A 23,069-nucleotide genomic window follows, 5' to 3' on the forward strand; every position below is an offset into this window, starting at 1 on the left:
ATCTTTTTTTCTGTCGTACGAGAATTGTTGTAATTTTAGTAACGCCTTCATTTTCGATATGGAGACTGGCATTAAAAAAAACAAAACAAAAAAATAATCTCCTCGTGTGTACCAGGCATTAGTCTGTGAAAAGCATATTGTTGAGAAAATGGACTGGTTGGTTATGTTTCTGATGACATAGCATTGGTTACTTGGCTCTAGAGTTGCACGATTAATCATTAAAGAATCAAGATCACTATTCAACTCTCCTCGCAATCTTAAAACAGCATTTCCCCATTCTATGTAACAAGTGCAAAGAGTTCTCTGTTTGCTTCTGACAGCTGACAAAAACAAAAACAATCCAGGCAGCCTGCCAAGTTTATCACAACATGGGGGGGGTGTAAAGAGAAACACTGTAACATTTAGTTCTTTTAGAGATCAAAGGAATGAACTTGGTCTGTAAGTGACGTCAGTATAATCAATTAAAGTGGAACTTCAGTCATTTTTTCATCTTTCCATCTATTAAATCCTCTGTCCTTGTTGTTATAACTTTGGATAGTAAATACTTTATACAGCCCACTTTCTGTTTCTTGTCTGGTAAAAAGCCTAGGTTTATGACATTATACACAGCTCTCACTCTAGTGAGAGTTTGCCAGGAAAAGATGGGGGGATGAGTCATAAGAGGGCCAATGAGAGCTGCAGAGCAGAAGGCGTGCCTCTGTATGTCTGTGTAAATCCAGAAAGTGAACAGGCAGCAGCTTCAGCTGCCCAGTTAAAATGGTTGTAGCCAGACTCAGTGGAGGGAGATTTCTGTAGCATATTTGGCAAGTACAGAATCACAGTATATATAAAATAATATACAAAGTGGTTGGAGGGAAGCTTCAGAATGGCAAAAATGTTTTTATTACAAATTATGTAAGCAGACTGCAGTTCCTCTTTAAAGGGGTTGTAAATCCTCAGGGGTTTTCAACTTAATGCATTCTATGCATTAAAGCAGAGTTCCCCCAAAAATGTAACTTCCACTTTAAGTACTCGTGACCCCTGACATGCCACTTTTGGCATGTCATTTTTTTGGGGGGGAGGAGGGGGAGCAGGTACCTAGTTCATCTCTTCCCCCTTCCTGCAATCTTCTGGGACACATCACAGGTCCTTGAAGATTGCCCAGCCATTCATAACGCGCAGTGAAGCCACAGCTGGGCGCCCACACTTGCAATGCCTGCGCCGCAGAGAGGAGGGGGAGAGAAATGAGGCTTCGGGCGGCCGCATCACTGGACTGTGGGACAGACGAGTGTCTGTTTATTAAAAGTCAGCAGCTACACATTTTAGGACAGAATAAAAAACCGGAAGTGATTTAATGTATTGTATTTTCAGACAAAAACTGTACGGATTAAAGAAAATTGTATCATCTGGAATCGTACGAGAAACATTTTCGTGCTTGTCCCATCCCATAATATCACATGAACTGCCATGTGTAGTTCATGTGATATCTGACTGTAATAACAATCAGATTATTATATGACCGCGTACGATTATTTTTCGTTTGATTTTCTGATCGTGTGTATGGGCCTTTAGTCATGTGATCTCTGCTAAATGTGAGGATCAGAATTCTCTGCTGAAATGGAAGATCACCAAGTTTGATTACATGACCACGTTCTTAGACCCTCAGACATGGCCAGCGCTAAAGGGAATCTGGAGGGATATTTTCTCAGTAAGAATGTAATACCTTCTCCAACATTTAATTTATTACAAGGCTGCTGGAATGGCTTTTAGTTACATTTTATACCATACTCTTATTACAAACTCCTTTATCTAGCAAGTATTATTCTTCCAATAGGAGCTTTCCGACAAAAAACATTCTTTATTAAAACTTGTCAGGTTATACTTTCTCTGTACACAGTGACTGGAGAAGATTGAGCATGTTGCCCTGTATTACAGCACTACCTACTGTCTTAATAAGCAAAGGTTGTAGTATCTGATGTTGGCATAAGAATGCTATGTGTTACTCATTTCAGGACAGCTCTCAAAGGAACAGTTATGCATGTGAATGAACACTACAACTACACAACAGGCTCAATTCACAAAGTTAGCACACCAGAATAAGGATCTCTACTTTCCAAAATGTGACAGTTATTGTCAGCTGAGATCAATCAGATTTGAAAATTACTGTCACATTAATGACAATAAGATTCTACTTGGACCCCTATCACACTGGGGGGGGCGTTTTGCAGGCGCTATAGCGTTAAAATAGCGCCTGCAAACCGTCATAATACAGCTGCTCAATGCACTCCAGTGTGAAAGCCAGAGGGCTTTCACACTGGAGTGGTGTGCTGGCAGTGCGTCAGAAAAAGTCCTGCCAGCAGCTTCTTTGGAGCGGTGAACTCACCCCTCCTCCACTGCTGCTCCCCATTCAAATCAATGGGGCAGCGCTGCGATACCGCCAGCAAAACGCCACTTCGGCGGCGTTTTGTGGGTAGATTTAACCCCTTTTCAGCCGCTAGCGGGGGGGTTAAAACCGCCCCCCCGCTAGCGGCCGATTAGTGCCGCTAAAACTACAGTAAAGCGGCGCTAAACATAGCGCCTCTTTACCGCTGAGTACCGGGGCGGCTCGGTGTGAAAGGGGTCTTGAACTAAACCCTCCTATCATTTTCAGCCAAAGAATGCTGCCATCTTGGCCTCAGTTTGATCTTCAACTGCCATGATGCTGCACGTGTGATCAGTTATTAATGGAATAAAATTATACCAGCACAAAAAATGTGTTAAAACATAAACAGCTGCTGAACACTCAAGGCAAATTTACAAAAAAATCCCAGGCAATAATAGTACAAAAGAATAGTGCAGCGCTAAATATCACAATTAATTAATATCTCCTCAGCCAATAAATCAATACATGAAAGATATAGTTATTGGAAAGGAAAAAATCATGAAAAGTTTATAAAAGTTCATATAGAAATCAGTATTCCAAAAAGTGACAATGTGCATCAAGGAAGACTGAAAATCGGTGCCAGAAGTGTGACCTCCACCATAAGACACGATAAACCTCTTCAGAGTGTAAAGCACATGGATCACCACATCAGTTCATATACAGGGGATCGCAGCATAAGATCATCAGTGTCCCAATAACCAGATATATGCAAAAAAAAACAGGAGATATCTAGTGTTCTCTGCTGGCATGTATTTATTATGATAAAGAGAACACTTAAGTGCCAGCAAAAAAGCATTCTGTCACATAAAACCACATTGTTACATTGTGACCACATTGTCACTTTTTGGAATACTGATTTCTATATGAACTTTCATTACCTTTTTATGATTTTTCCTTTCCAATAACTATATCTTTCATGTATTGATTTATTGGATGAGGAGATGTATTCATTGTGATATTTAGTGCTGCACTATTCTTTGTACTGTGTGATCAGTTATGAAACCAGCCAATTGATGGTTTGATAGTTTGGTTTAGAGCACAAGCTAATGTGACAATTACATACGCAGGGACTGTAACGATTTTTTTAAAAAGGGAATGGGTTTAGTTACGCTTAAGGGCTCGTTCTCATCATGCGTACATAAAAACTGATGACTTGCAGAGACATCAGTTTTACATCAGTTTTCATGCACATCAGACATGTGCCCTATTAACACCAATGTTTATGTCATGTCAGTTTTTTTCCCCGTGCAGAAAACAGCATACACGTTAAAGATTCCTGTGCAGAAAAAATCTGCACGGTGTGCTGAGAACAGGGCACAAAGAAAACCATTGTTGAGCCCTTGCAGAACACATGCAAAAAAACTGATGTATCTGCACCATGGTGTGAACAAGGCCTAACAGGCATGCAATCAAAATTTACCCAAATCTGGCAACCTAGGATCTCCTATTTTCAACAATCAACCTTTAATCAGTCTCCTTTATCAATTTGAGTTGATAAAATGTTATACTTGCTGGGAATTCCTTACTCTCTGCTCTACCTGCTCCTTCTTCATTTCTATATACTTTGCTTACCACCTTTTCCTTAAAGTGGAACTTTAGGCAGAAAATTAAAGTGCAAGTCCAGGCTAAAACTAAAATCCCTGCATCTATATCCACCAACATTCTAAAGCTAACCTATCTAGCCCTGAAAAAAAAAAAAAAAAAAAAAATCAATATACATACCTTTTCTGCAGACGTTACTACCCGATCTCCCGCGGCGGAAGCTCTGCAGAGGACACAGTTGACAACGGCTGTGAAATGAATGGGAAGTGACATCACCCATAGAGTTACTATGGGGCTTCCGTTGACAGAGGTGTAATCTGCACCCACCCACACAGGGAAGATGCGTTTGACAGGTCAGTGTGGGATCGGAGCTTCCGCCTCTGGAGATTTGGTTGGATTGGCTTCTGAAAAGGTAAGTATACTGTTTTTTTTTTCTTTTCAGGGCTAGATAGGTTAGTGTTAGAATGTTGGTGGCTATAGATGCAGTGATTTTAGTTTTAGCCTAGATTTCCACTTCAGACTGGCCCCTTTTGCAGGTATAGCTATGAAAAACATTAGAAATAAGTGTTTATAGTGTTTAAAATCCAGTAATAAAATGTCTCACTTTTCTCTGCATATGCTTAGTTGCTTTCTATTTTTAGGCACTGCTGAAGTTGTAGAGGCCGATCCGCTGACAGCCTTAAAACGGAATTAAACCCTCATATCCTTTAAATTCAATGAAGCTGCTTTTGTTTGCTCTGCAACTGCCATGGTGCTACACATGTGATCAGTTATGACACCAACCATTTGATGGTTTCACAGTTTGGTTGAGGACACAAGTAAATGTGATAGTAAGCAATCCCAGCATTCCAGAAATGTAACTGTTTTTTTAAACTGTTAAATCAAAGCATTAAGTTCCACTTTATAACTTACTGCTGCTCAGGGGCTCTCAGCTTTAGCAAAATGGCAGTCTCCAGCAAGAACAGGAGCAATGCTGAAGAAAATTTACAGCATGCACTAATTTTGGTAGCATATTTATTAATGTGGAATGTATGTTCCTTGCTAAAGAACATTATTTTTTTATCAAGTTGTTATGGGTAAAGTTACGCTTTAACGTAGACCTCCCAATTTCTCTGTTTTTACTTCCTCCATTGTACAGTAACAGCGAGGGAAAAAAGTATTTGATCCCCTGCTGATTTTGCACGTGTGCCCACTGACAAAGAAATGATCAGTCTATTCAGAAAAATGCATTTCAAAAAAGTTATAAATTGATTTGCATTTTAATGAGTGAAATAAGTATTCGATCCCCTATCAATCACCAAGATTTCTGGCTCCCAGGTGTCTTCTATACCGCTACCAAGCTGAGATTAGGAGCACTCCCTTAAAGGGAGTGCTTCTAATCTCAGCTGGTTACCTGTATAAAGGACACCTATCCACAGAAGCAATCAATCAGATTCCAATCTCTTCGCCATGGCCAAGACCAAAGAGCTGTCTAAGGATGTCAGGAACAAGATTGTAGACCTAACTTACACGAGGCTGGAACATCGCCAAGTAGATTGGTGAGATGGTGACAACAGTTGGTGCGTTTATTTACAACTGGAAGAAACACAAAATAACTGTCAATCTCCCTCGGTCTGGGGGCTCCATGCAAGATCTCACCTCGAGGAGTTTCAATGATCATGAGAATGGTGAGGACTCACCCCAGAACTACACAGGAGAATCTTGTCAATGATCTCAAGGCAGCTGGGATCATAATCACCAAGAAAACAATTGGTAACACACTACGTCCTGAAGGACTGAAATCCTGCAGCTCCTGCAAGTTCCCCCTGCTCAAGAAAGCACATGTACAGGCCCGTCTGAAGTTTGCTAATGAACATCTGAATGATTCAGAGAACTGGGTGAAAGTGTTGTGGTCAGATGAAATCTCAAGCTCTTTGGCATCAACTCAACTCGCCGTGTTTGGAGGAGGATGATTGTTGCCTACGACCCCAAGAACACATCCCCACCATCAAACATGGAGGTGGAAACATTATGCTGTGAGGGTGTTTTTCTGCTATGGGGACAGGACAACTTCACTGCATGAAAAGGGAAATTGGACGAGGCCTTAATCCCATAGAAAATATGTGGAGGGAGCTGAAGGTTCAAGTTACTAAATATCAGCCTCGAAGCCTTAATGACTTGGAGAGGATCTGCAAAGAGGAGTGGGACAAAATCCTTCTTGAGGTGTGTGCAAACCTGGTGGCCAACTACAAAAAACATCTGACCTCTGTGATTCCCAACAAGGGTTTTAAGTCATGTTTTGCAAAGGGGTCAAATACTTATTTCACTCATTAAAATGCAAATTAATTTATAACTTTTTTAAAATGCGTTTTTCTGGAATTTTTTGTTGTTATTCTGTCTCTCGCTGTTAAAATAAACCTACCATTAAAATTATAGACTGATCATTTCTTTGTCAGTGGGCAAACTTACAAAATCAGCAGGCGATCAAAAACTTTTTACCTCACTGTACATTGTTGTACTCAACTTTTTAATAATAAAAGTTTAATAATAAATACTTTGATCTTTTTTTTTTTTTTTTTGTCTATGTGACATCATCATTAATTGAATACATAACCTTCCAGTCCTTTCGGGGGTGTATTTTGTTTCCTACAGTTTGTACTTCTGCTCGCAACCATTGTGTGCGACAACAATATGTGTGTACTCTTATGTTCATTGTACCTATGTTTTTGCTGTAGTTCTCGGTCTTCACTGTTTTATCAAAAAGGATTTGTAAACCAAAATAAGATCCGTAGAGCTCATGCGCATTGGACGGATTGTCTTGCACAAGGTAAACACCCAGCATTTTTGGACGCAAGGGAGGCATATGTACAGTGTATGACCTGTTGCCAGCAGCCTGTCAAAATCAAGAACAGGCTGAAATATGTAGCGGCTGAATGCTGTTCTGAGTGGTACTCACGTTCACAGCATACATCAGGGGTGTCCAAACTTTTTTCAAAGAGGGCCAGATTTGATGAAGCGAACATGCATGAGGGCCTACCATTTTGCCTGACATTCTTTGAACCACTAAAATTCGGTCTAAGTGTGTTCGTCTAAGCACTAATACACTGCTCAGCAAGAATTATTTTGCCTGTGTGGCTGTGTGTGGTGAAGAGATGAGCTTGGGCGTGTTATTTGGATATATATATATATATATATATCTTTTGTGGCCCGCAATGAATCCCTGAGCACTGCTCAGGACTAAGGATAAGCTTGGGCGTGTTATTTGGATATACCGTATTTATCGGCGTATAACATGCACCTTCACTTTAAGAGGGAAGTTTCAGGAAAAAACTAAAATTTAAAATAAAGAAATGTGAAGCAAAATAAGAGTCAGTGCCCATCAATGCAGCCTAATTAATGCCCATCTGCAGCCTCACCATTGCCATGAATGCAGCCTCACCATTGCAATCAATTCAGCCTTACCATTGCTATGAATGCATCCTTACCATTGCCATCAATGCAGACTTACCATTGCCATCAATGCAGCCTCACCATTGCCATCAATGCAGCCTTCACCATTGCCATGAATGCAGCCTCACCACTGCCATGAATGCAGCCTCACAAGTGCCATGAATGAATCCTCACCATTTCCATGAATGCATCCTCACCATTACCATGAATGCAGCCTGCCCCGTTGTCTTTAATACAAAGTCCTGCCTCCTATGATAGACAGAACAGTCATCCATTGCCAGCCCAGTAGATGGGACTCCCCATTACAGACGCCACCGAGTATACAGGAGATTCTCCTGTATGTAATCTGACAGCACTCGTCCCACCCCCTCCCTGTCCCCTCCGATAAATACAGTATATATCTTTTGTGGCCCCTTATGCATGAGATCCTTACTCTTGCTGTAAAGCTTTACAACTTGAGAGGATTTAAATTATAGGCTCAAAGAAGGGAGTACTCTGACCTGTGCGTAAGCAATGTAGACTTTAGTTGCTGACTTCCTTAGTGACCTATAAGTTATATTCCACAATGAATCACATTACCCACTATAAAATCCTTTATTGGAATTTACAAAACTTCCTATATCTAAATACGTTTCATAACATGTTTCTTATTGTTGTCTCATATTGATTTCAGGAAATGTTGTCAATTAATATTTGCGTTTTTAGAACATGTGTATATAACAAACTAAATATTTTCAGAATCCTTACAAAAAACAGTATGAAAAATATCAGAGCTTATTAAAGCCATCAAACTTTCAATAAATATTGCAACATGTTTTGTTTTATATTGGAAAAAATAGTTAAACCATACCTGTTGCCCCTGAGGGCTTTGTAATATCTGAGCCACTGCGGCTAGGGTGTCTGTACTGGTTATCTGAGCAATCCATGGGTCAGGCATGCTTTGAGAAGCATTTGCGGGTGTAACTGGAGTGGCTGGCGTGCCTTGAAAAAAAATCAATTTTTATTACAGGCATGCTTTATAAATTTTAGGACCACAGAATGAAAAGTGAACAGATTTTTCTTTTATTTACAGTCTTTATAAAGGTATTGCTTTGTGAGCAGAACTTTTTATATTTACTATACATTCTTCATAGAAAACACAGGGGAGGAGGACTGTGCCACAAAAAGACTTTTTTTTTTTTTTACATCCTTTATAGAATACAGAAGGGAGAGGGGTTGTGGCAAGGATCAAACTTTCTTTTCATTTAGCACTGCTGCACAAGAATTTCTAAATATACAGTTATCCAGTACTCAACCGATCTTATTTTTTACGTGTATTTTAAATAAATATAATATTCAGGGCTAAAGACTAAAAACTATGTTGATCAAGGATTTTAGAGTTGTCTGAACATTTTCTGCAATTCTAGAAAGCTGATAGTGTAATTAGATTCTCTGCTGTTCAAATCTATTCAGAATGCACACAGATAAATGATTAAAAAAGTGTTACTTCACACTCCCTTGACTGTGGCTCACACACGGTATCTCACAAAAGTGAGTACACCCCTCACATTTTTGTAAATATTTGATTATATCTTTTCATGTGACAACACAGAAGAAATGATACTTTGCTACAATGTAAAGTAGTTAGTGTACAGCTTGCATAACAGTGTAAATTTCCTGTCCCCTCAATATAACTCAACACACAGCCATTAAAGTCTAAACCACTGGCAACAAAAGTGACTACACCCCTAAGTGAAAATGTCCAAATTGGGCCCAATTAGCCATTTTCCCTCCCCGATGTCATGTGAATCGATAGTGTTACAAGGTCTCAGGTGTGAATGGGGAGCAAGTGTGTTAAATTTGGTGTTATCGCTTTCACTCTCTCATACTGGTCACTGGAAGTTCAACATGGCACCTCATGGCAAAGAGCTCTCTGAGGATCTGAAAAAAAAATTGTTGCTCTACATAAAGATGGCCTAGGCCAGTGATGGCAAACCTTGGCACCCCAGATGTTCTGGAACTACATTTCCCATGATGCTCAACTACATTGCAGAGCTATGAACATCATGGGAAATGTAGTTCCAAAACATCTGAGGTGGCAATTTTCGCCATCACTGGCCTAGGCTATAAGAAGATTGCCAAGACCCTGAAACTGAGCTGAAGCATGGTGGCTAAGCCCATACAGTGGTTTAAAAGGACAGGTTCCACTCAGAACAGGCCTCGCCATGGTCGACCAAAGAAGTTGAGTGCACATGCTCGGCGTCATATCCAGAGGTCGTCTTTGGAAAATAGACAAATGAGTGCTGCCAGCGTTGCTGCAGAGGTTGAAGGGGTGGGGGGTCAGCCTGCCAGTGCTCAGACCATACGCTGCACAATGCATCAAATTGGTCTGCAAGGCTGTGGTCCCAGAAGGAAGCCTCTTCTAAAGATGATGCACAAGAAAACACGCAAACTGTTTGCTGAAGACAAGCAGCTTAAGGACACGGATTACTGGAACCATGTCCTGTGGTCTGATGAGGCCAAGATAAACTTATTTGGTTCAGATGATGTCAACCGTGTGTGGCAACAACCAGGTGAGGAGTACAAAGACAAGTGTGTCTTGCCTACAGTCAAGCATGGTGATGGGAGTGTCATGGTCTGGGGCTGCATGGGTGCTGCTGGCACTGGGGAGCTATAGTTCATTGAGGTAACCATGAATGCCAAAATGTACTGTGACATACTGAAGCAGAGCATGAACCCCTCCCTTCGGAGACTGGGTCGAAGGGCAGTATTCCATAATGTATTCCAGTATTCCATGATAACGACCCCAAACACACCTCTAAGATGACCGCTGCCTTGCTAAAGAAGCTGAGGGTAAAGGTGATGGACTGGTCAAGCAGGTCTCCAGACCTAAACCCTATTGAGCATCTGTGGGGTATCCTCAAACGGAAGGTGGAGGAGCACAAGATCTCTAACTGCCACCAACTCCATGATGTCGTCATGGAGGAGTGGAAGAGGACTCCAGTGGCAACCTGTGAAGCTCTGGTGAACTCCATGCCCAAGAGGGTTAATGGTGTCCACACAAAATATTGACACTTTGGGCCCAATTTGGACATTTTCATTTAGATATGTACTCACTTTTGTTGCCAGACATTAATGGCTGTGTATTGAATTATTTTGAGGGGACAGCAAATTTACACTGTTATACAAGCTGTACACTCACTACTTTACAGCAAAGTGTAATTTCTTCAGTGTTGTCACATGAAAAGATATAATAAAATATTTACAAAATATGAGGGGTGTACTCACTTTTGTGAGATACTGTATCTCTGTATAGAGTATCAATTACAAAGAAAGGTACCATAAGTGAGCAGCCACTATTGGACATTCATATTTCGCCAAGGATTCCTCTATTTCTCTTCCCCCTCACCCAAACATGGCGTTTCCCCTCAGACCCTGAAACATCATTCCTCTCCCTCTTTATCCTTTCTCATTTTTTTCTTTCTCCTTTTTCTTAGATGAAGAAAAGCTTTGGATGATGGTCTTTATTGCCACTGGACCACCCCCAGAACTACAACAATGTTTAACTAGCGCACTTGTTGGTACCTTTGGTTTGCATTGTGACATTTTGTGAAAAAGAATTTAGCATAATGAAAGCGGCAGTTATTGATTTTTTTCATTTCTAAAATTATAGGGTTTTTTTTTTTTTTCAAACAATGACAAAGTGACAAAGGTTTGCAAACATTAAATAATTAAATACAAATGGCAAAAAACTTTCAATTTCCCTTTAGTCTACGTTCACTTATGTGAATCTGATGCGATTTGAACCGCATTGTGTTTGCATAACATGTGAACCGGCAGCCTTCTCAAGACTGCTGGTTCACATATGTACGGGGCGGCTGCGGTGCGTTTTTTTAAAGAGTCCTGTGCGTTTTTCAGTCTGGTTCAGGTGCGCTTTCAGGTAAAAATTTGCACCTGAATCAGTGAACAGAATCGCACCGGACTGATGCGCACATATGTGAACGGAGCCTTAAGTAACCAACTAGATAAAAGAGCTTACCGGGTGTATTGCCAAAAGCTGCAGCAGTACTAGGAAAGACAGGTGTGACAACAGGTGGAGCAATACCAGCAGCCATATCAAGAAGAGGCTGGATAATTTCACTCTTGAAAACACTGTTTTTCTGCCACAGATTCAGTACTCTAACAATCTTGCTCTGTATAAAGATATAAAGTCATACAGATTAAACATGTAACTAGAATTATGCCTAGCAAGATCTAATTTATCCAAAAGAGCAAACTGCAACAGTTTAATGGTACATGTTACCTACATACCATATCTTATATGAATCTGCATATACTTCAAAATAATTATCTCTAGACATATCAATATGTTATGCTTACAACTTAGTTTCCCGTTAACACCTTCCCACTGAGTGCACGCATATATGAGGTCTCACGGAAGTGGGTCTGTATATATGGGCTACCATGTTTGTGCTGAGTGTGAGCTGCACAGGATGTTCCCAGCACAGAGACTGAGCTCTAACCGAGAGCTCCGGGTCTCGTACTAACAATAAAGAACCAAGAGGCCTGATTTCCAATCACCTGATTACTGTAATAGCCTCTGATTGGCTATTGGCAGTCACTGTACAGCCCACCCCTGTGTATTTTAACTCCTCTTATCTGAAGTTTTACTTTGGATAAAAGTAAAGTCCAAGTTATCTGTCAACTTCTTATATTTCTTAAAGTCTTGGCTAACCCAAACCATGTACATCTCTTATTTGCTCAATGTCTGTCTAATAAATATACGTTTGAATTTATTTTGTTATATTTATTTAATAAGTGCAAAAAAATAAATGTTCTTGTCAGAAATTCAGAATGGTCGGTGTTCTGTTATACCTGAATTTCTGAAAAGAACATGTATTTTTTTGCACTTATTGAATCTCTATAACAAAACAAACTCCTCTATGTTAAAATAGTTGAGAAAGGATGCACTAGACTAACTTAAGCATTGAACTGCTCAGAGATTTATTTGAAAAAAAACACATGAAGAAGCATGTAAACAATTGTGGATACACATGTCCTCTTGTCTGGCTAATATATACATCTAGCTTGCTACTGTGCTCAGTGTGGAAACCTCGATTTCCAGCTAGTAAATAATGTTTTCAGAAATCGAGGTTCCCACACTTCCACAGCAAGCTAGATGTTGTATATATTAGTCAGACAAGAGGATATGTGTATCCACAATTGTTTACATGCTTCTTCATGTGTTTTTTTTTTTTTTTTTTTTTTATCTCTGAACAGTTTAATGCTGAAGTTAAAGTCTAATGCAGCCTTTCTCAACTATTTTAACACGAAGGAAACCATGAAAACCTTGCTAATATTTATTATATTAACACTTAACAGTAGATTAGTCCGATGGTCAGTGGGAAGAATGCTCCTTAAATTTGTGGTCAGTGGGAAGCAATTTTAAGCCCCAACCTTTACAGATAGCTAAATAGATGACCGGTGTCAGTGGTAGCTATTAAGGCAGACAATCTACACAATGGAGCCCGTAGTAACCTCTGGTGGAAAAAATAATAAAACATCATCACCAAATGATGTGCAATCACTGTAACCTAAATAGACATTAAGAAGAAACTTTTGCTGCAGCAATATAGCTGCGGCAAATTAGGATGTTCCCCCTAATGACACGTGGCATCTACTCACCACCAACTAACAAGTATCAATTTATTAATAATGAAAAAGGTCCAATAGTCCAAAATTAAATCAACCTCTGAAGGAACCCATACAATTCATGGTTTACAAAGGCTGGTCTAATGCAAAAATATAGAAACCCCTGGTCAAAATATGTTTAGCTAATTTTCTCAGGAAAAAAAGTGAAAAACAACTTCATCTCCATGTATACCATACCTTTTCATCCACAGGACATCGATATAAGTTCTGAAAAGTGTTGATTATGTTATTGCTGAACCTTGGTGCAAAAACATCCTTATCATGACCAAACTGATGCCTAGATTGTCGAACAATGGAGTCAATAACATACAGTCCAGGAACTTTGTATTCTGGTTTACACTGTAAAACAAAATAAAGCTTGTAAAAAGATGCTCTAAAAGGGTAATATATAGGTAGGAGAAAACAAATGCTAAAGAAAAACTCAGTTAAGCCCTGTTTGTACATGAAATGACCATACAAACTTAAATGTAATTTCAGAGACACAATATCCATGAAAAACATTCAGTCCTTTCTGTGAATTCGTTTACATGTAATGCTTGCATACCTCAGCTGGCACATATGAAAATCCACAAAAAACATTAACAATTGCGTATGGCTGTTCCTTCTCCTCCTCAGTGTATGAATGTGGACTAAATCTGAACCAGAAAAGAAAAAAGCTCTGAACTTATAATGGAATAGGTATTTCGCCCTACTACTATAGATAGTAGAGGGCACAGACAAAATGTGTCAGGGTATCAGAACCCAGAGTGCTTTTTAGTGCAAACTGAAATCAAACTAATGCCACTGACCTAACCCTTTATGGTATGGGATTGCTTTAGCCCACGTTCACATTAGGACGATTTGGCATGCAATTTGACAGCATGGCTATTGCAATTTCCGAATCGGTGCAGCGCCGCACCAATTCCCAAATGTAGTTCCTGTACTACAGGTGGCAACATGCTAAATATGTTAAAGGAATCTTAATGCGTAATTATGGTTTAGATGAATCTCAGACATTAAAGAGCCTGTCCACACCATAATTCAGTGTGGGAAACCTACACTCCGTGCACGTTTCCTGCACTGCGTTTGAAAAACGCACTGCAGTTACAATCTGCAGCGGGCATCAATGACACCTCAAACACAGGTCATAAACATAGTGTGTTTATCTGCACTGGATCTCATGGTACAGAAGTACCATGCAATCTGGTTGCAGGGAATTTCCAAAAGCAATGCATGCGTTACTTCTGGTGCAATGCAGTGGGATTTCAGCCCATTCAAAATGAATGAGCTGAAATCACACTGCACTAAACTGCATGAACCATTGTGAACCGGCCCTTAAGAGCAAGTCATACTGAAATCCAGAAAATTTCAAAATCCTTATGCCGCGTACACACGAGCGGACTTTACGGCAGACTTTGCCCGGCGGACGGGATTTCGTCGGACAATTCGATCGTGTGTGGGCTCCAGTGGACTTGTTTGCTCAAAAGTTGAACGGACTTAGATTTGAAACATGTTTTAAATCTATCCGTCGAACTCGAGTCCGGTCGAAAAGTCCGCTCGTCTGTATGCTAGTTCGACGGACAAAAAGCCACGCTAGGGCAGCTATTGGCTACTGGCTATGAACTTCCTTATTTCAGTCCGGTCGTCATCACGTACGAATTCGACAGACTTTGGTGGATTGTGTGTAGGCAAGTCCGTTCATTCAGAAAGTCCGTCGTAAAGTACGTTGAAAAGTCTCCCGGGCAAAGTCTGCCGTAAAGTCTGACCGTGTGTCCGCGACATTAGACTTTCTTGTGTAACTGTGTACAATAACTACAAATTACCTTTTGTATAAACTTCTCAACACTTTGAACAACATGCTTGTAAAACTGTGAAAAGAAAAAAAGAAAAATGGTCAACACTATACAATGTGAATATTTCATCAATTAATAAGCAGGTTATGGACAGGTTAGATAAGGGTGATGTATAGTAGGTAAGAAGTACTGTATTTTTCGCTCCATAAGAGGCACCCCCCCCCCCCCCCTGTTAGAATAGTCAGGCCGGGGGCACGGCTGCTTGACCCCCCCCCCCCAGGAGTGGAGGAGGCTATTCAAGGACCTGCTGAGCTGGCAATAGAAGCTGCTATCACTGAGGTGAGAGACCCTGACATCCCCAGAGCCAGCTGACCCCCACATCCCATCTATCTCCCCCCCCATACACCCCATTTACTCTGCCCCAGTGTGCACCCAGTAAAATAATACCCAAAATAGCCCTCAACATTGTGGGTCCAGGTGGGAGTTGGCCATGGTCTGCGGGTCCTTCTGGCCTGTGTGCCCTACTGGCCACTGGCCTGTAGGTCCTGCTGGGAGCTGGCCATGGGCTGTGGCCCACAGGCAGGACCCACAGGCCAGGAGCCGGCAGGACCCACAGGCCAGCAGCTGGCAGGACCCACAGGTCCGTGGCCAGCACCCAGTAGGACCCGCAGCCATTTGGTTCAGAATTTTTTTTCTGGTTTTCCGCCTCTAAAACCTAGATGCGTCTTATGGTCAGGTGCGTCTTATGGAGCGAAAAATATGGTAACTAGAGTTACAGCGCATAATAGGAGACATAATTATGAGGCATTAGAGATTTTATTTCAGCCTTTTTAATAAAAAAAAAATCAAAAAGCAGATCAAAAAAACATTTCATCGAATGTTATTACCTTTAAGGCTTTAATTGCAGACTTGGTGATCTGTGTCATTTTAGCCTTGGAGATGGGAGGCTTGTAATCATTGAGCGAGTACAACTGTTAAAAAAAAAAAAAAAAAACACAACAAAAAGATTAAAAAACAGTATTCTTTTGTAAGAATACAGAGTCATTGTTCTGCTTCCAGAACCTTCACACAGTTAAAGGAGTCAGTGGAGGAACAACCCTTGCGCTTCCTGCTCACAGGGCTACAATTAAAGTTATAGTGAGGCCTGGTTCACATGCGTTTTTCAGTTTTGTAGGAACGCACTACAGTCCATTTAACATGATGCTGTCTTCGGAAAGGGTGAGAAACGTATTTTCCTGCAGCTTGTTGTGTTTTTGGTTCAATAGACTTCAATGAAAACCCAGCAAAAACCACAAGCACTGCATTTTTTATGTGTTTCCACTGCATTTTTGCTGGTTTTTCCTGCAAGACAACAGACACTTCCCAAAAATGCAAAACACATCAAAAACACATTAAAAATGCATCAAACATGTATAAAAAAAACGCAAAACACAATTAAAAGCAGGGTGGATAAAAATCAATGATTTTTTTTTTTTTAAATCTAAATAATCTGATTTTTTTTTTTTTTATTTAAATCGATCTTTTAGATTTTTATCAAATTTCTTTTAATAAAATGCTTTTGAAGTAAAAATCTAAAGATAGTTTTTTTTTTTTTTTTTTTACGATACATTAATAATTTTGTTTATTCAGCATGAAATGGAGCTTAGTTATGTAGCATGAGGCTGTATATTCTGCAATATTTACATTTTTGGTAAACTCATTCAATAAATCCAAGCTCGGTAAGCTGAGATAACATGCACTGCATTGATGCATTCACACAATTTCACAGTAACCATGAGATTAAACAAAGTTATGAAATATTCCTTTTTTTTAATACACCCTGATCAGACCGGGTTCATGCTAGGCAAAAATACTGCGCTTAACCTCAGACGGCTCCACATGAACCTCCAATCCCAGCACACAGATGTAGGCTCCAGAGTGGTGGTCAGTCTGGAACCGCCAAGACGTTCGACTCTGTGGAGTGGAATTAATTGTGGGAATGCCTCCATAGGTTAGGAATTGGCCCAAAGTTTATTAAGTGGCTTCAGCTACTCTACCAAGCCCCCACGGCACGCATTCAGGTTAATGGCAGAATCTCCTCCTCGTTCCCACTGTCCCGCGGTACACGCCAGGGCTGCCCCATCTCACCTCTACTGTACGCTCTGGCTTTGAGCCCTTGGCTACGGCCCTCAGAAATCACACAGGTATTAGGGGCCTCCACTGCAACAAATAGGGACCCGAGAAGAGGAGGATCTGGGCTGCTCTGTGCAAAACCATTACACAGAGCAGCCTTCCGGTAACGTCCTCCATGGGCACTCTCCTTGTAATACTTCCTTCTACAAGACACTCACCGGGGTGAAGAAAAGCCAATACTTCCTTCTGACCACCTAAAACCCTTCTATATTAAGTCTACTGCATCTTATTGCAGGTTTCAAGTGTTTGGTGAATTCAGCTATCTGACGAAGATTAACCGCGATCCAGAGAAGCTATTGCATCGGGTTTTATCCGTATCCCTGTGTGACATCTCTATCCATTATTCTGAGTGAACCAGAGACCGGAGACATCAAACACCGGCAGCTTCTACAGCTCCCCACAGAGGGTAATCTATCTGCTCATATGAGCCTGCGCTGGAGGGGGTCCACCTTTTCTGGTAAGGGTCTTCACACACAGATTGCCACTCTGATATTGTGGTCCATCCATCCACCATCCATGTCCCAGGGAGTTTCTTAATATTTCACCATATTATCTCCCACCTTGGAACTCATCACATATTGTTTGTGTGCACTTATCCATTTATGCTACCCATTGTGAACATTATCACATGTTTGATCTATTGCACCTTGTGATTTGATCAAAAAATTTTTTTTTCACATTATGATTCACAGTCTATTATAGTGCATTTAAATATTTATGCATATGCATTATTTATGATTTTTCACATGTAATTTATGTTTGTCTTTAGCCCAACTTTATTTATTTGTTTGCCTCTGCTGCAACCAACTGACAGAGGTGATTAGTCTGTACGCGGATGATATGCTCCTCTACCTGGCTGATGCTGGCCCCTCTCTCCAAACAGCTCTTCAAACCACCATAACTTTTGGGTCTTTTTCAGGGCTTCAAATAAAAACTGGTCCAAATCCCAAGTCCTCCCAATAGACCTGGGCACCCCCACTGCTGATCAGGCTGCACTCCCTCTGGTTACAGCTAGCAGCATCAAATATCTGGGTATCCACATCTCCAGATCCCTGCTTGACTACATCACTCTCAATATTGAACCCCTGTACGCAGTCCTGAAAACCAAAACACAAATATGGTCCCGACTCCCTCTTGGGGTTATAGGCCGAATAAACTTGGTCAAAATGAGTTGTAGCCACCCTGACGCCTCCTACCACTTACTCTGGACTTGCCCGTCTATACAGGGATTCTGGACTCAAGTGGTTCAGTTCCTTCATGACCTCATGGGCTCCCCACTGTCCCTTTGCCCCCGCCAGTGTGTGTTGGGACTCCTCTCACTCTCTGAAGGCGAGTAGTACCTCAATATATTTTTACAGGAAACATTGTTCCTTGCCAGATTACAGATAGCCAAGAAGTGGATAAGGGGGTCCCCCCCACACTACAACAGTGGATCAGAGTGGTTAATAATACCCTCCCATATAAAAAAAACTACTTTATATCCACAGGGGCTGCCCCAATAAATATTATAAGGTTTGGGACAGATGGCTGGAAGACGCCTCCACTTGTGATGTGGAGGACTAGACATATACCTCTGTGGTAACCTTATTGGCCCCCTTCAGGTTCTACCTAATACTACACTACCTAACATAAAGTATTAAGTAAGCTCCCCTACTGATCCATATCATGCTTTTATGTATATCAATTGGATTGATTTGCAAGTGTAGTGCCTGTTGCACTGTCTACACGTATGTTCAAATATTTTATATGCTCAATAAACGTTGTTTAGATCAAAAAAAAAAAAGAAATATTCCTTTATCCCATTGTTTTGCAAATCTATGTACACTACAAACTGTATGATTGAATCAGTTCTGATATCGCTGTTTTACTAACCTGACAGCTTATTATTCTAAATCGGAAACCTTCATTTTGTTTGCAAATATTAAAGATTCTAATTACCAGCAAGAATAAGTCCTTACATTTAAAGAGCACCTGTCATTTCAGATCCATCATGGCAACGCCTGTTAGCGGGCATCCACTCACCTGCTGCCGCCACTTTCCTCACCTTGTTGTGTCACTGCCGCATCACCAGCCGTCCCAGTAAAGTGAATGGGACTGTCGGTGAGTCAACAGCGGGTCAGGAGAAGGAGCCGCTGCGACACAGAGATGACAGTTGCTCTTTAAAAATTATGATTTAAATCAAGTTGATTTAAAGCGGAGGTCCACCCTAAAAAAAATTACTTACCAGAAAGGCCTGTTGGTTACTTCCTCCTCTTCGGCGAGCTGCCCCGTTGTCTTCTGGGACCTTGGTGGGTCCCAGAACATGACAGGGCCATTCACAAAGCGACTCGTGCATGCACAGTAGGAAACGGGCAGTGAAGCCACAAGGCTCCACTGCCTGTTTCCCTTAGTTCTTTCCCTCTATGCTTTAAAAAAAAAAAGTGTTTTTAACTGCTGGTCAGCTCTATTGAGAACATATACAGGGGTGACTGGGTAAGGACAGGGACACATTAAGGCTTTATGCACACTGGATATTTCTAGGTCGCTGATCACCGCCATAAAAAATATTACATAAAAATTCCAGTGCGTATACCATTGTTTTAAACAAGCAGAATACATTTTTGCCAAAATTTATGAAGAAATTAGATTTTTTTTATTGGATATATTTTTTAGCAGAAAATAAAATATAGTTTTTTTTAATTATTTTTTCTATTAATATAATAAAAAAATATTAAACCCAGTGGTAATCAAATACCACCAAGAAAGTTATATTTATGTGAAAAAAAAATTATATAATTTTGCATGACTGCGCAATTTGCAGTTAAAGTAGAGCAATGCCGTCATGGCTAGGTCACTTAACTTTTAAGTCCAAGGTCTCGAAAGAAGATCCAGAAGCCCCCCCCAAACCATGGGCATACCCCGTATGCAAATGGGATTGAGTATATTCTGAACAAAACCCCTAGGGATAACAGACCCAGAAGCCTTGGCTATTTGGTCATTGATATAATCCTTGGGAGACTAGGTCCCCCCTAACTCCAACTCCCTTTCTCCTTATTTAGCCCCCAATATATGACCCTTTTCTACTCGCCCCCCCCCCCCCCCCCATTTTCTTTAATCCCCCATACTCTCCTCTATAGAACTCTTGCCCCGTGGTATAGGTAATCTGGCCAATAGTCACAGAGTTTGCGATATCCACAGACTCTTATAGCGGGTCCTAGGAATTAAATGAACGTTTCCTTACATTCAACTATTACAGTAGGTTTTGATGATCACTCTTATTTTCGTCATTTTGCCTATTTTGTCCAGTATCCTATACTTGATAATTTACTGGTAGTCAATTTCAGTGTATTGTATATGTACCTCGTTCTTTTGTAAATGTATTCAGATTTTTTACTACATTCATCAATAAAACATTTCTGTTAAAAGTAGAGCATACTTCTGACCATCCCATTATGTTCTAATCATATCCTGAACAGAAAGATAGCAGAATTTGTATTATGATTTATTTGAAAAATATTGCGCTTTGTTCTATTAGGCTAAGTTTATACCTGTGAACATTTTTGCACTACAGGCATAGGGCAGCTCATTCATGTCAATGGACTGCCCTATGCATGCCTAAGAAGCTCCTGTACTATTTTATGCATTGGGCATTGCGTGTTTTGGCATGTTTGTCGCATTCCAAATTGCACGCCTGCTTGATGCATTTGGGGTGCCATTATAATGAATGGCAACACAAGCCTAACACACTTTTCTTGTACACTCTGTGTATACGTGCAAAAACACACTTTTGCGCATGTTCACAGAGCGCTCAGATATCGATGGAGACTTAAAAGCAATGCTCTTACCACGCTGAACCCCTTCTCTTTTGGTCTTTTTTCCATGTTCAATTTCACTTGAAATAATGTATCCAAGGAAGTTTCTCCAAGCCAGCGTGGATTTAAATCAATGATTTAAAAATAAAAAAAATATAATTTTTTTGATTTTTATCAAATTTAATTTAACTATCTAAAGATAGTTTTCTATTCAGGATACATTAATAATTTAGTTTATTTGGCATGAAATGGAGCTTAGTTATGTAGCATGAGGCTGTATTTTCTGCAATAGTTACATTTTTGGTAAACTCATTCAATGAATCCAAGCTCTGCAAGCTGAGATAACATGCACTGCATCAGTGCATTCACACAATTTCACAGTAACCATGAGATAAAACAAAGTTCAGGAATATTTATTTATCCCATTGTTTTGCAAATCTATGTACAATACATACTGTAAGATTGAATTGGTTCGGATATCGCTGTTTTACTAACCTGACAGCTTATTATTCTAAATAGGAAATCTTCATTTTGTTTGCAAATTTTAAAGATTCTAACTACCTGCAAGAATAAGTCCTTACATTTAACTACTTCCCACCCAATGTACATAAATGGCCGAGTGGGCGCTCTCTCCTTCTGAGTGGACGTTCAGGAACGGATCCCGATGCGCTCGTGTCACCGGGACACGGCGCATCTCGGATCGGCAGGAGGGCTCTGTGATTGGCCCTCCTGATCACATGACGGCCGTGTCCAATCACAGCCGTCATGTGATGTAAACACAGCCGGTTGCTAGGCGATCAGCTCTCCTCACACGGAAGTTGTCGCTGAGGAGAGGAGAGGGGATTGCTGCAGCCGGCTGATGATCAGTGAGTATGAGCTGTTTTTTACAGCTTTTTACTCACTGATCACCAACCTAGTGTCAACACACATGTCCCCACATAATGTAAAACACACATGTCCCCAAAACACATGTCCTCAAATAATAAAAAAAGCTGTCCCCCACATATATTCCACTAAAATCACATGTCCCAATGGTAATCTGCACACATATGTACGTGATCACCTGCGCACATCTGTACATGATCATTTGCGTACATATGTCCGTGATCACACAAACCAATTATTACACACTTAACAGGATTTTTTTGATCAAAAGCATGTAGCAGAATACATTTTGGCTTAAATTTATGACAAAATTCGATTTTATTGGATTTCTTTTAAAACAGAAAGAAGAAAATATTGTTTTTTTCCAAATTTCCGCTATTTTTGCGCTTATATCGAAAAAAAAAAAAAAAAAAGTCGTGAATAAATACCACCAAAAGAAAGCTCTATTTGTGCGAACAAAATGATAAAAATTTAATTTGGGTACAGCGTAGCATGACTGAGTAATTGTCATTAAAAGTGCGAGAGCGCTGAAAGCTGAAAACTGGTCTGGGAAGGAAGGGGGCAAAAGTGCCCAGTATTGAGGTGGTTAAAGAGCACCTGTCATTTCAGAGCCATCATGGCAGGTGCTTTTCCATCCTAGATTCCCCCAGAGGTTCTCTCCCCTGTGTATAGATTGCATTCATATTTTTTCCACCCAAATGCATTATTTTACATTTTTCTACATTAAACCTCATTTGCCATGTAGTTACCTATTATTATAAAAACCAAATTTCCGCGCTTAGGAAAAAGGAACTGCAGCCCCCCCAGCAAAGAATATCACCTCAGTGAGGTTCAAAAGACAAAGAAATACTATTACAGAGGAATTGGCGCTGTTCAAAAGTGGTAAAAATATGTTAAATAAGAAATAAATGATAAATAATTAAATGAAAAATATTCTCTGTGTTTTAAATCTGAACCATACACAGTAGAGTGCAAGCCACATTACATGGGAGCAGGGCACATTACATGAAGACAGGGCACATTATGTGGTAGCAGGGCACATTACACGTGCCTCAGTGTGAAAGGGGTCTAAATAAAAAATGTGATCTCTGAGTCTGATGATATTTACCTAATTCAACATCCAATAGTATATACAGTATATCTCTTCTGTCTGTTATTCTCAGAATGGATTAGAGATTTTGCTCCCTAATCATATAGTTGGTTATTTATATTTACCACTGCATATAGATTTTTAAGAATAAATTGCCTTTTTTTTAAACTTTACATATTAAATTATACACCACACTTTTTTTAAGGTTATTATCCGATTAATCAAAACAATAATAGGCCAACTAATCGATTAGGAAAATTAATCGTTAGTTGCAGGCCTAGATTGGTCCCGGCACA

The 23,069-nt window shown here is 40.3% G+C and overlaps 1 protein-coding gene across 2 annotated transcripts in view; it reads right to left on the reverse strand.

Annotated features, from left to right (window-relative positions):
* Positions 1 to 23,069, reverse strand: part of SCAF8 (SR-related CTD associated factor 8) — a 115,368-nt gene that overhangs the window by 41,023 nt on the left and 51,276 nt on the right. For both annotated transcript variants that reach the window (XM_073627933.1, XM_073627934.1), the window contains 5 exons: positions 15,723 to 15,806; positions 14,866 to 14,910; positions 13,241 to 13,402; positions 11,391 to 11,544; positions 8,223 to 8,353 (listed from right to left, as the gene is read on the reverse strand). In XM_073627933.1, the coding sequence (XP_073484034.1) occupies positions 8,223 to 8,353; positions 11,391 to 11,544; positions 13,241 to 13,402; positions 14,866 to 14,910; positions 15,723 to 15,806 (576 nt within the window). The remainder of the gene's footprint in view (positions 1 to 8,222; positions 8,354 to 11,390; positions 11,545 to 13,240; positions 13,403 to 14,865; positions 14,911 to 15,722; positions 15,807 to 23,069) is intronic.

Source organism: Aquarana catesbeiana, linkage group LG04 (assembly GCF_042186555.1).
Source record: "Aquarana catesbeiana isolate 2022-GZ linkage group LG04, ASM4218655v1, whole genome shotgun sequence".
NCBI lineage: Eukaryota > Metazoa > Chordata > Amphibia > Anura > Ranidae > Aquarana > Aquarana catesbeiana.